The sequence below is a fragment of the Homarus americanus genome, unplaced genomic scaffold (genome assembly GCF_018991925.1).
Source record: "Homarus americanus isolate GMGI-L3 unplaced genomic scaffold, GMGI_Hamer_2.0 scaffold24694, whole genome shotgun sequence".
Classification (NCBI taxonomy): Eukaryota; Metazoa; Arthropoda; class Malacostraca; order Decapoda; family Nephropidae; genus Homarus; species Homarus americanus.
In genome coordinates, this window is record NW_024732780.1 from 10,270,611 (window position 1) to 10,285,373 (window position 14,763).

General features: G+C 36.2%; 1 protein-coding gene across 1 annotated transcript; it reads left to right on the forward strand.

Annotated features, from left to right (window-relative positions):
* Nucleotides 1-272: 272 nt before the first annotated feature.
* Nucleotides 273-8,489, forward strand: LOC121869102 (BTB/POZ domain-containing protein KCTD9-like). Its single transcript, XM_042370288.1, has 10 exons — nucleotides 273-451; nucleotides 872-993; nucleotides 1,663-1,799; nucleotides 2,122-2,230; nucleotides 2,666-2,817; nucleotides 4,071-4,294; nucleotides 4,649-4,844; nucleotides 5,146-5,279; nucleotides 5,924-6,085; nucleotides 6,512-8,489. Exons 1-9 carry the CDS (start codon nucleotides 404-406, stop codon nucleotides 6,047-6,049), a joined length of 1,248 nt encoding a protein of 415 aa, XP_042226222.1. The 5' UTR covers nucleotides 273-403; the 3' UTR covers nucleotides 6,050-6,085; nucleotides 6,512-8,489.
* The last annotated feature ends 6,274 nt before the right edge of the window (nucleotides 8,490-14,763 follow it).

Below are 14,763 nucleotides of genomic sequence, written 5' to 3' on the forward strand. Positions count from 1 at the left end.
AGTCAGTCAGTCAGTCTAGTGCAGTGGCAGCCGCACTTCCTTGTGTGTCTTACATGTTTAAATTCTGTGTACTTTGTCCTCACTTCCCTAATAGACTCACTCTCATGAACTCCTGGTTACAGTTCCTGAAATATTAGCTTAGTAAAGATATTCATCCTGCCTTAAGTATTATCTTCGTAGAACTTTGCCTACCATAATATATACATCGATGACGTCGCTGTGACGTTCTTATGACGTCATTAATATCCTCCTCCTCCTCCACCTATCGCTCGGGAAATAGTCACTGCCGATTCGGGGTCGTTAGAAGTTGTCTTTACTCACCTCTTACCCTAATCAATGTAGTGTTTTAGCGAGTACTTTGGTTAATATGCGGTTGTGTTGATGTGTACAGACAATTGGTACCATGAAGAGAGTAATTCTCTTCAGGAACGGCTCTGGGGTGGATGGTAAGGTAAGGACAGTGGGCGTCAACTTGGCTCTCTTGGTCAGTTAGTGAGGAAGACAATCAAACCAATAATTAAATTGAGCTGATAATAATTAATTTGGTCAGATACAATTTATTTGGGCAGGATATACTGTGTAGGAGGATAATACTTCACTAGAGGTTTATATGTTAGTTTAATGTAGGTGTCGTGAGTGAGGAAAATTACTCAAAAATACTAAATTACTTTCTTTCTGAATTTACGTAATTTAATTAATAATGTATTCTTAAAATTTTGATGACTTCGCACAGTGCTTCAGCATGTGCATTAGTATATAGACAGTGCAGGTATACATATAAGGCTGTGGATATTTGTCCGGTTTTTGGTTAGGTAGGGTTTTTTTAAGACTAACACAGGGTTTATAATAATGGTGTGGTGTATATTGCTAGGTGGTGCTGGTAACACACTCCTTGGAGGAACTACTTGCTGCAGCATCACAGAAGTTGGGCATCAGAGCCATGAACATCTACACACCCCAGGGAGGACTCATAGATGATATTAGACTCATCAGGTAAGGAAGCAGTGTGTTTCATGTTATACTGGTACAATGTGAGCTGCTCGGTGGTAGTGGTTTATTGTGATTTGTTATTTTAATTTTGCGATGTTTAGAGTATTGTTTTACATCTACTGTATACAGATTTTGTTCTTTGGTGATTTTATGTTCCTTCATACAAAAACCATTCATGATATATGTAGACTCCCTCACCATTGGATGCTATGTTATGTATAGATAAGGCCTTGTCTTTCTCAAGTTAATACTGTACCTTTAAAAGACTCAGGATTGAGTGAGAAATATTTAAAGACTTGACACAGTTTAAGATACACAAAGTGAGGTCATGAAATAATTAAAAGATTGTGGGAAAAGAATCAGAAACTCTCTTAGAAGCAGAAGTAGTATTTTACAGTACAGTTTGGTATATAAAGGAAGATAGAATGAAGAGCTACTGTAAACATTCATCTAAATAATACAGTAAAATTTAATGTTTTTTGATAGGATGGGTAGCATTGGACACTATTTTATAATATTGTACTGTATTTAAGTGACAATTTGATACTGTAGATGTTAAGTACTAAATTCTTTGGATACTGTATTTTTTAAGTATGTAACATTATTGTGATTAGGTGAGGGCATTTGAAATGACTTGGTTTGTACACTAAAATTAAAATGTTAAACTCACAGAGATGATGACATCTTGTACGTGTCTGAAGGTGAAGATTTCCATCTGCCAATCCAGCCCAGCCCAGGTGTGCGGCCGCCAGGTCACGTTGGGTCCAGGGTGACTCCAGTGTCTGTAGTTGGACCATCATCTGCTTGTAGTTAGTATCAGTACGCAGATATCTGGTGTGAATATTGGGTTTTGTGATAGATCAAAGTATGTGTGTGTATATATAGGGTCATTAGGCATATATATATATAAATGTTGTAAATTTTGGGAGTTGTGTGGTAGATTTTTTATAATATGGCAAGTGTGTCCAGAAGGAGATCAGGATGCATATGATGGTTGGAAATAAAGATTGGGTAGTTTGTTGCCTTTATAATCCCCAAACTATAACAGATACTCTCAGTAAACATATATAGATTACACAATTTAAACATTAAGAGACTACACCTCACGACTCCCACTGTGTACTGTTACAGGTGGATCATCGGCCACAAATGACTGGGTTACACTCAACGTGGGAGGACAGATCTTCACCACCACCCGGGCCACACTGGTCACCAAGGAACCCAACTCAATGTTAGCCAAGTAAGTGACTCTTGGTTCGTCCTCTGCCCGTGTCTAGTGTCAGATATGAGGTAGATTAGGTCTATATGTATATAATTGGGTAAAGTAGTTAATAGTTACACTATATGGGTATTTATATCTTAGGTTATGTTATTTTCTTTATGATACTGTCACCACTTTGGAATATTGTTGAAGTATTTTGTTGTAATTAAATCTGTATTTGTTCTGTAATTATATATTGGAAGAAAGTTATGATTTTGATTATGATATTGTATAGTATATCAATGAGGGTTAAATTTTTAATGCACGGTTGTCTTTTTTTTTCTTTCTTTAACTGATATACATACAGTACTGTATTAATAAAGAGAGTAAGATGACAATAGCCCACTTGTTTTATTGCATTCATCAGTATGTTAATCTTTACTATAAATATCTTAAGGTGGATGTATATTTCAGAATGTTTAACTGCGAGGACAGTAGTTTGTTGCCCAGTAATCGGGACGCCCACGGTGCATACCTCATCGATCGTTCCTATACATATTTTGAGCCTCTCCTGAACTTCCTGAGAAATGGGACCTTGATTCTTGACCCTGGTATTAATCCAGAAGGTGAGGTATCTTTAATACCCAGAACATTGAATTATTCTTATCTTGAGTATTAATAATACTGTGCTGTGCTGTACTGTACTGTACAGGGATTCCACCATTTACAAAAGGGTTCCGTTCCTAAACAATTTTCCTAAATAGGTTTTTCATAAATTGATAAAATTTTCCCGTAAACTCCCATTATAAAAGCTGAGATACGTTCCTGTGAAAAGAAATACTTCCCCCAAAACAATTATGGTGCACACAATGATTACGAGACCTTAATAAATGTAATACTACTGTAAGTGGTACATGCTGTACACTACAGTACAGATGTAATTTTATTCCTGTACATATAAACTGGATGAGATTTTAGAGAGTGAACAGTATGAAATGCCAACACAATATCTACACTCACACTCTCTATGTTGCTGGCAGCATCAACACTTTCAAACTTTTATTCACTTTAAACTCCACACATCCACTTACAACTCTACACCTTTTTTTGTACATAGTTAGCATATGAGATTTAAGAATATTGTACAGAATAATTTCATTTAATTTAATTTTTCACAAAACATGAGAGTAAATGAGAGAAATTGTACTATGAGGCAACTGGCTGAGTGACTGTGCTGGTGAAGACAAGTCTACTTGGCCTCATTGAGTTTGAGGAATTAGTTATATGGTGATTGAAGGAGACTCATAACACATTGACAGCATATTTGTACACTTTGTAACTTTGTGAGTGTTAGAAAGTAATGAATAAGTTAGTGAAATAAGTAATCATACTGGTTGTGAAAAAAATTGCATTATTTTAGCATATTTTCATTATTACAAATACCTGTATAGTACAGTACTTAGGAAAAAATTACAAAAGTGGCAAAAATTTTCTGTCTTTGTAGAGCAGTTGTTTATATATTTTTGTGTAATATGAATTCTCCACAACTGCCATGCTGTAGCCACTACATGAGAGTACAAATATGTCAACATCACCTCAATGCAAATACAGTAATGATAAGGCTTTAGTTTAAATAAAAAATATGTTGCTAGTATGTTCACACAGTGTATCCTCATTAAAATCATTGATATCACAGTTTATCTCGATGTCATGGTAACAATTACAGTATCTTTTATTAGACCCTGTGTGTGTGTGTGTATCTACTATAATACAGTACAGTGCCTTTGTTTCCCAAATATCACTTCTTATGAGAACATTAAATATTCTGTGGTTAACCAAATATCTAGTTAGTTATTGAGGGCTGTCATCATCTTTATAGGAGTGTTAGAGGAGGCCCGGTTTTTTGGAATGGAGTCGGCCGTGCCAGTGTTGGAGGCTCTGATCACTTCCCGGGAGGAGACACAGGAGCTGGAGCCTCTCACCAGACGACACGTTGTAGAGGCGCTCATCACCACGCACCACCGAGACGAACTTAGATTTCAAGGGATCAATCTACGAGGAGCTGACCTCTCCAAACTTGACCTTAGAAATATTAACTTTAAGGTATGTCTTAGAGAAACCTGGTGAAACTTTTCCATATGAGGATGTTGTTCAGTGATCCCTCATCATGTTTCATAAGTAAAATTGTACCATTATTCTGAATAAATTTGAGTGTTTCATCATTGACTGAGCAATTAGTATGGACACATGTTTGAAAAATGTGATACTGCATAGTCTTCTGCTACCCATTCATCATCTGTGTCACTGTCCAGGTGGTAGGAACAGTGTCAGTTATCATGCCTCTCTCACTGTGTCATTGTTCTCTGTATAACTTCACACAAACTACATTACTGTATCTTTCATATGAATTTAAAATTGTGGGTTGAAAAAGTATTTGTTCTTCTATCTTGTGTTCAGTTTGCAGATTTGTCAGGATGTAACCTAGCGGGAGCCAACATGAATGGATGCTGTTTGGAACGTGCTAACCTCTGTGGTGCCAACTTAGAAGGGGCACAGCTGCTCAATGTGCGACTCTTGTGTGCAAACCTCGAGTCATCAAATTTACGAGCGTGTAACTTTGAGGACCCGGCAGGAACGCGGTCCAATTGTGAAGGCAAGTTAGTTTGTGAAGTTCAGTTTTGTCTTCATGTTCCTGTCTTATAGATAAGGTTAGGTAATTCAAACTTTTAAAACAGTATTCTTGTTTTGATGAGATATGAGGTTATGGTTGTCTCTCTGTTGGAGCTTTGGTGAATAAACATCTCTCTTAAAATGTAATCTGCTTATTGTATTATTGACAAGAGAGTAATTAACTTTTTAGGCATTAACCATTACTGTAATGTATAATATGCCGGACTAAATACTGTAGTATAATTAAGAAAGAAAATTTATTATAAATTTGGACGATTTCGAAGGTGTGAACCTACGTGGGGCAGTACTGGAGGGTAGCATGCTGGCCGGTGTTAACTTGAGAGTTGCCACACTGAAGAATGCAAACTTGAAGAACTGTGACTTGCGTGCAGCTGTCCTTGCTGGGGCAGACCTGGAGGTGAGTGAAAAGAGAACAGAGTTTTTAAATTACCTACTTTTCTTCAGATAGATTGTACTGTGTGTACCAACTGGTTATGTTTTGATCAAACTGGAATTCAAAGCTTGCATTTATGACTGATGTACAGTACAGTACTAGAATATACTCATGGAAGTCATTTTTCTATACAGTACAGATATTCCTTGATATACAAATGGGTTAGGTTCCTGAAAAAAATATTCATTAGGCGAATTTAAGTACAGAGTATAAAGAATAGAATAACATATGTGAAAAATAGGATTCAGTACCACAATGAAAAAAATAGAGACTATATCATACCCTAAAAACATGAAATCAGTTCAAAATCAACAAAAAAACCTACCTTACTAATGATAAATAGTACACAACTACTGTAATTTACTACCTAACACACGGTAAACATTAATAAAATACTGTATAACTTTGATACATTACCTTATGGGAGGGCAGTCTTGACTCACCACCACAAACGGGTGAACAGGGGTGAGAGTAGTCCTTTCATTTTGTTAGATAAATCTCTTACAAGTATTGTATTTACTTTTGAGAATTAAGGATGAGAAATATTCTAATTTTTCTTCACATTTATTTCATATACAGTGCTGTATACTGTATCCCTTACTGTTTAGAACTGTGACTTGTCTGGGAGTGATCTACAAGAGGCAAATTTACGAGGAGCAAATTTGAAGGACGCTGCATTTGAGCTCATGTTAACACCACTGCACATGTCACAGACCATGACGTGTGACCTGTGACGGCACCCAGTGACTCCAGTTAACAGCTACTGCCAGGTTAGGTAGAATGATACAGTACTATTGTTAAATTTTCCAGTCACATCTCTATTCTTTTGTCTTATGTGTTGTAGCCCATTATATGAGTGGTGCTGGAATATAATTTGGAGTTAAATGAATACAAATTAGAAAGAATAAAAAGTTTTTAAATATTTTGGTTATTCTTACAGAGGAAGATAGAATACTGTAGAAGCTGAGGCACTGGAGTAAATATTTAGATTGTAAAGTACGGCACCTAACATGACATAATGGTTTTTTGTTTGGTTTAAATTGACCAGCCCTGGACTAAAATGTTTTTGGCCATTAAAAGGCATCTAAACAAATCAGTAATCTACTGTGATATATTTTGGATCATCATCATTTATATACCTTTTGTTGTATATACTGTACTATAATGGTGTTATTTTCTGTTTTCTTTCCTTACAGTGTCTGTGAGATAGACACCAAGCACTAATATGTGCAGGATGACCTGAAATTTACAAACCTAACAGCTCAAGGGAGCCTCGCAGGTGTGATGTGAGACCAGACCAGGCTGTGATGACGTACTTGAGGGCGAGGCTGATGGTGAAGATTCAGTCTGTACTCGGTGTGTATAAGGTGCATAATAATATAAGTGTTTTCAACGTACCACTTTTTAACAGATGGATTTAATCTTTCACAAATAAACCAGTCAGTTATAAGTATTGTAGAATCTCTTTATGGTAATATGATTTGTTTTGAAGAGTAATGCAGGAGGCCGAGCTTTGTGTCTAATAGGTTGTGGACTTGCAAACTCTCCTTGTCTGGCTTTGATAACACGTATTTTAGTACTGGTTGTGTTTGATAGTAGACATGAGAATTATCAGTGGGTGATAAGGATATTGTGTTTCATTCATCTACATTAGGAAAGAAGAGAACTTTTATTTCTTCATTAATGAGGTATATAAATGTGTTTAAAGAATGAATAGCATCAAATGAACTTCTCAAAATACTGTGATTTAATCCCCAAAAGTGAAGAACATTATAAAAGTTTGTTCTCAGTTCTCCTTTTCTTCAGTAATTATTTTTACATCAGAATTATTGTCTCTAACTGTGGAGAGTTTTAAAGTACTAAAAACTAATTATCAATAAGAGTTTTATCATCTTAAAATTCATAAGCTCACCTAACCTGTCGTCATATTGCTGGTACTGTACTAGTCATGTAGTGTGTGGGGAGAGCTGGTTGATAACAGCCTTCATCTTTTGTTATGGATAGAGAACATGTCCACCCATTGTAAGGAATGATTATGGATGTGCAGTCTGTTGGTTAAAACTTCAATGAACAGATCCATTTCCTTACTCATCATTAAGTTAATGTGTGCATGATTACTGTAGTTGTGATAATTTTTTATGTAAAGATTATGATCATTAACAGTCAAGGTCATTTCCTGGATCCAAACTACTGTATGATGTTAAGAGATTCTACTGACTTTTGTTCAATAATACTTGTTTGCTGCTCAGGCTGAATACAGCTAAGAGTGTGTTCTTGTGGCCAAATCAGGTACAGTATAGTACTATAGGTAATCTGTACATTGTAGGTTTGTAGATGCAGAGTGATTATATTTGAAGTTTATTGTGTAAAAGTAGTGTGCTGTGTTCCTGGGTCCACACTGCACTATGCAGTATCACATCTAATGCACCCAGATAGTAGCATGCTGTATTCAGGGAACAGCTTGCTGCACTTTTCAAGTTATGGGCCCAGGTAGCAGCATGCTGTGGTGTGTGATTGTGGGTGCTGGTCAGAGTTGTGGAGTGTTCTTTATGGTATTTTAGTGCTGGTCACTAAAATACAGTGGCCTTTGGCTAGTTTATGAGCTATTTGTACCAACTTTCAGCATTTGTGTCAATTCAGGTATATCAGTTTGTGTGAATGTGTGTATAGACAATTGGTTAAATTTAGTAATTTTCTTTCACCTTATATTGGAGGTAAAGCTGCTAGGTGTAAGGGTTCTTTTTATATATTAATAAATTTATATTTTTTTCTACAAAAGTTTTACTTAACAGTATATAGTATAATGCCTTGTAATAAATAACAAGAATCTATAAACCAAAGAGTGTAAGAGTTTTGAAGACATACAATACCACTGTTGAGAAATCTGGAGGGTAAATTTTATGTTTTCTGTTGTGATTTGAGCAACAGACAAAGAATTGTTTCAACATGTATATGCACCAGAATTTTGAATGTATTGTAAGGAATAATCTCCCCAGGTTTGTGGAAATAATATTGAGAAATAGGTAAGCAAAATTATTGAAGTAATATAATTTTATAATGATATTCCCTCAGTACAGTACAGTAATACCCCGCTTTACGCGGTTTCACTTTCCGCGATTTCGCATTTACACGGTACCTCGCCAGAACCGGACTTTCACTTAACGCGGTGCATCTACTCATATACGCGGGAAGCGGCGCGGGCAGGATGTGCACAAGGTCGCCCAGTCATCAAAACATTACCGAGTTCTTCACTCGCTACCCACCACAGCCGGCCCAAGTCAGTGATAGTGAGGATATGGACTTTGAGGGGTTTTACAAAAAGGCCCTGCAAGCCTATGTGGTGGATAGTGAGACAAGTGATACAGGTGAGGGCCAATAATCTGCCCTCTGCCTCGGAACCAACCCCCCATCCCTGTGTGCCCAGCCATCTTTTCTACTAATGTAAGTGTTAAAAAAACTAATATTATTGATATTTCTCTTAATTATTAATTGTGTGTGCATACCATCATAAAAGTAAGATGTAATTTTTACTACAACGTAGGTATTGTGTCTGTAAAAGTGGAGTTTGGGGGTTGGGCCAGTCTCTATTGGAATTAATCCCATTTGTTCTGTTGTTCACTTTACGCGGTACCCTGTGGGTTCAATTGACCGCGTAAATCGGGTTACTACTGTATGTGATTGGGTGTATATGTGATTTCATAGTATATTTTGATGAACCACAAGAGATGTGTGTCTATGAATGAGATGTTGCCACATCATCTTCCTCTTTGTCTCTTTTTAGAGGTGAAGTTCTTTTATCTCCCTCTTCATTGCCTCCAGTTTCCATCATGACCTGCCTTTCTCAAGGGTCTCATAACTCTCTCCTCTCAATGTATGTCTCTTTCGCTCTCTTCACTAACTTCCCTCCCAAGCACTGCACATGTCCTGCCCACCTCCATGTTTCCTCCACTATCTCTCAAATCTAAATCCTCTCTGCTCCAACCTCTCCTTGTAGCTCATTCAGTCTTCTTTTATTTTGCCTCCTCACTCCAGCTCTCCTTACCTAGCAACCCCTAGTGCTGTTGCTTCATCAATGCTTCGACTGTTCCATTGAGGTAGGCTTCAGTCAGAAAACTTCACAATACCTCCCCCTTCAATTTCTTATCGGTCTTTACACCCTCCATAACATTTGCCATCCCTCTGCTTGTCTTCTTACCTACACCTCACACCTTCCTTCTTCCACCACCTAGTTGTTCAATTTATAATGTTCACAATCACACGGTACCTCACATTTATAGTGATAATAAGAGCAGGTGTGTGTGTAATGAATCATGCCAGGTGTGTACAGGGTATTTGATTTCTTTCTAAGGATCATATGATTCCAGAAGACAATAATGAAGAATATCTTATTTCAGGTATTTTTGTAATAGATATCATTATTGTGCTGTTTGTACTTTACAGTCAACAAAAAACTCTCTTCATTCCTGGGTACAATGGGTTGAGAAAAGAACACTATGACTTGTGTTGTTTCGGTGGGGTTAGTTCACATGATTGTGATATGCATTTCTTAACCCTTTCGATGTGATTGGTGTGCCATGTGTGGTAATAATTTGCCCACCCATACATTGAATCTTACTGACAATTAGACTCATTCCAATTGATCAGCTGGAATGTAGGAAGGCGACCTTGACTCATAAATTATATTAGGCCTGCCAGCATCTACAGTACTCAGTCATGGCCGAGATTAGACGTGTGTCTAAGCAACCCCACCAGTTTGAGTACCTAAGAAATTGAGGAGCAATTGTGGTTGTCTGGTAATGAGGAAGTGGACGATATTAGTAGTTTGTGTAAGAGAGAGCACATTCAAGTTTGAAATGTTTGTGTGTATGTGTGATGAAATGAGACATACTACGTCCAAGTGGCACGGACTACCACGGCAACCTGTGGTGTGTATATATATATATATATATGAATGTGTGCACCTACATATACATATGTAATTTATATATGTGAGTGTGTGTGTGCATCTGCACACAAACACAAATTATTTATTGCATAAAATGTGTTTTTGCGTCATATAACACAACTTTGCAAGTTCAAATATTTTTCAATATAATAACCCATTGAAAAACAAGGACAACAGAACTCACTACAGTTTACTGTTTTACTCATAACAGAAACTATTTCCATATAGGAATATAACGTAGTATGAGAGGAACTGAGGTAAATATGGATTACTGTAGTTTCGAACTTATTGATCACCGCTGTAATGTGTTTTAAATACCCTACTTCCTTGAAAACTCGTAGGTAGGAGTTGTTCCTTCAAGCAAACAATTGTAATCGCCCAAACCTCTTCCCCTCCGTGTGGGACCGCCGAAGGTAATGTTTATATGCCTGCCCCCCTTTGCTGATGCATTATGGATCAACTTAATCGTGTGGTTGGTATGCCAGAGGTGCATTTATTTACAAATTTTGGTGCCATACTTGCCTGCTTACAAAACTGCTAAAAAGTTTAATAAATTACAGTATCTTAAATGTGTTTACTTTATTAATAAATGTTGCATTAAGTTTGGTGACAATGTTCTCCCGGTGGATTTTGGTTCTATCCATTTTAAGAATTCTAGTCCAGAAACTCACCAGCTTACAGAATATTTTTCAGACGAAAACTCACTCACAAAATGGCTAAAAAATATTTCAATGTGGCTTAACTCTTGTATTCACAGTTCTCTTTTAGTGTCAGGTAGAGATTCAAATGATACAGCAGTCTATATACATGATGAACTATATACAGTAGTACAGGTATTCCTCGAGATATGAATGGTTTTTGTAAAAAATAAAATAATTTTTTTTTTTGACGAATATTCTTATCACGAATAGATAAACACATGGGGAAATTAGGGTACGGTTCCCAATTACAAAAATACCCCAGTATCATACTCTAAAAGCACAAAAACCTTAACACAAACAAAAACAAAACTTATCTACTTAATGATAAATAGAACACAACTACGCCTGTACTCTAATTTACTACCTAACACATGAAAAAAAAATAATATGGAAGGGCAGTCTGGGCTCACCACCATAAGGGCTGAGTTAGGGCCTTACTCAGCAAGATGAGGAGGGTTGTCCACCTCATCACTACTGTCCAACTGCTTGTTTGATCTCCTCAGTATGCTTGTAAATTGTGGCCACAGTAGAAGCAGCCAGACCAAGATCTTTTCAAGTCCAATCTTTTGTCTCAAGAGTAACAGCCTTCCATGGTTTCTTCGGTGTAGTACAGGGAGCCTAAGATTCAACAGAATGCTTTTATGCCACTATGCACGAATACATATGGATAAAGACAGATCACTTCACTCACACTTTTGAAACTACGGTTGTTGTCACGACAACCCCGTCAATTAAAGAGGGTGATTAAAACTGCGGCTGTAAGATGCAATGCCATTAATTATTTTCATAGGCATGCCATTTAAAATGGAGACTTCACATACAACGTGTGGTTCCATCATTACCCTTCACAGTCATCCCCGGTTTACGGAAGGGTTAGGTTCCGGAAAATCTTTCCGTAATGTGAAACCATTTTTCCCATCGACTTCAATTATAAAAGTTGAAATGCATTCCTCTGGAAAACTCTTGAGGCCCCAAACACGTGACACAAGCACATACGTATATGTATGAAATCAGATGGTTTAACCACATACAATAAGTCATTCAAGGATGTAACATGATGATAAATGAAGAAAACGCTTGAATTTTACTTACCAGAAACGATGTTGAGCGCTGCAGGAGGTTGTGGGATCAGAGTTACTGGGAGTAACCTCCTTAAAACATCAAGTTTTATGTCCAATGTAATTCCATTATGGAACCTTTTATCACCACTGCTTTCATTTGAACTTGATGGTCTTTTTCCACTCACTGAATAAGGGTACACAGTAACACAGATGCATAACTCAACACAAACTGGGGAAAGAATTCAAAACTAAGCAGCGCCATTGTTGTTGTGACTGCTACCAGTTGGAGGTAAGAGAGCCAAGCCAGAATTCACAAGAATTAAATGTTATAATTTTGGTGAAATTTATTGTTCTATACTTGTATTGCAATTTTTTCTTTGAAATTCTTAATAAATTAAACAAAATTCCATAAGGGCAAATAAAGTCTTACACACACACACATAACTGAACACAAGCTGGGGGAAAGAATTCTTAACTGAGCAGCTCCAGTGTTGTGAATGCTGGTAACTGGGAGGTGAGAAGCTTTCCAACCACCTTGTGGCCACCACAGGTGCATTCACAATATTTTTTTTGCCAATTTGGTAAAATTTTGATTAAAAATTGCAATTTTTTAAAATTTTTGAGAAGTTTTAAAATTCCATAAGGGCAAATTTGTTTTCTGTGACCTGAAATTAAGGTCGAAATTTGTAAATTCCGTAAGGGTGAAATTCCATAACCTGGGGATACCTGTATTGTAATGTCATGTGACTGTAATCTCCCTTAACTCTCTATACCTATTTATTGCTTTCATAATTCACCAATATTATAGTATAATATATTTTCAAATTTATCACATAATTGACAGTAAGAATGAGAATACTGCTACTAATGTATGCTGCTATGAAGATAAGCATGCATGAAGTGTGTTTATAACAGTGACAACTTGACAATGTTCCTTAGATATGCTTTCAGTTGTATATTCAATTTGTATTGATCTTGTTTCTTTTATTCACATTTTGGTACAACACACAATGGGAAATTCATCATTATAGCAAATGGCAGGAATAGAGTACTGTACTGTAACTGCCAAATCCATTTATGGTCATTGCCATATCAGTATTCTTTATCACTTGTGTTATAATGTATGACACTGAACAATTGAAGATATTTTTTTGTTGACTGTACCTGTATTAAGCATGGGATGGTTATTCCTGCTTGTTCAGAGGAAGGACAAGAGGGTAAAACCTATATATACTGTAATGTAAATCCATGTTTGGGTTAACCATTCCAGTATTGCCAAAATTTCATTCCAAGAGAACTTTTGTACGAAAGGTTTCAGCAAAAACATAACTGAGCTGTACATCTGGAGTCGCCCTTAATATTCACATTCATTTTGTATTTTCTACTTGCTGAAACTATTTGTAGGCAATTGTACATATTGATGTTTCATTGATGGCAATTACAAGTGTATAATTATATATTAATACTCCAAAGATTTCTGAGGGCATTAATGTTTGTATTCTTGTCCCAACACAATAAAAATGATAAAATCTGTTAACTACAGGTAATTAAAATACATACGGTAATTCAGTTACTTCCATTGTCAACTACTGTACTGTACTGTATTATACTAATTCTTTAGCCTTTCCATACACTAGGATTTTCTTTAGACAAACTGAGGTATCAATGCATTGTTTGATGTGTTATGCTGTAGAAGAGTTATATATTTACAATGTCCTGTTCATCTCTGCCAGTTAATGTATCATTCACTTACATGCTGTAGTTTTATTTTCATCATGAAAATTCTTCTGTCACCGTTGAGCAGTTTGACTAAACCATAATACTGTAAAAAATAAAAAATTCCAAGGGTTTAATGAGCACATATACCTTATATGACCTTTCACTGTTATTATTTAGCATAAATTCTCTTTTCCAGTTTCAAGAAGAAGAGTGTTTTGCCCTGAAATTACCACAACATTTTGGCAAAAATTTGCTTAGTTCAAAATCTCAGTATTTTACTACTGTATACACTGTGTTGTGTTATTGAAGGTGACAAGAAAAACGTTTACAATTATTTAAACAGTGTTCCCTAAATTTGATGTATAGTATCTGTATCAACAGAAAGAATTGCCATTTCTCTATTTTCCCCCAAAATTATTTTAGAACATGCTCCATCTTGACCCATTTTGTTAGAATGGGATTTTGCTGTACAGGTATTACACGTTTCTTAAATTCTGAGAAGTTGATCACATTGTTCCACGGTGGCAAGATGGACATATTTAGAGAGGTATTGTTGTTGGACATTTACCAAACACATTTAAGTCTGTCTCACACACATGAATCCTTCTGCCTTGAACAAAGAACACTATGTGGTTTTGTAAAGCTTTATTGTTCATTATCTGGGTTAGACTGGTTGCTAGTATAACCTTGAGTTTACATGTAAAACATTTTTCTTAAAGGATAAAAAACACAACCTGTTTACAGCATTACCATCTCATCCCCCAATCAGTACAATATAGAGAGCCAAGGATATTCCAAATCAAAAGCCCATCATCAATATTTAAAGTGGTAAATGATTGTGTGTCAAAGAAACAGTTGCCTGTCTCTCATTACAACAGTGATGATGATGGACTTGAAGTGTTTGGTTTTGTTAAAATGTAACATACTGTACAGTACAGTATTCTGATATTTGAACTTAAATTTTCAAGCACCTAATTGACACATTAAATACCAGTGAAAATTAAAGTACAATTATTATGCAT

Coding starts and splice junctions, on each gene's coding strand:
- LOC121869102 (XM_042370288.1), top strand. CDS start 404: ATGAAGAGAGTAATTCTCTTCAGGAACGGCTCTGGGGTGGATGGTAAG. Junction 452..871: donor GCTCTGGGGTGGATGGTAAG/GTAAGGACAGTG, acceptor GTATATTGCTAG/GTGGTGCTGGTAACACACTC. Junction 2,231..2,665: donor CCCAACTCAATGTTAGCCAA/GTAAGTGACTCT, acceptor TGTATATTTCAG/AATGTTTAACTGCGAGGACA.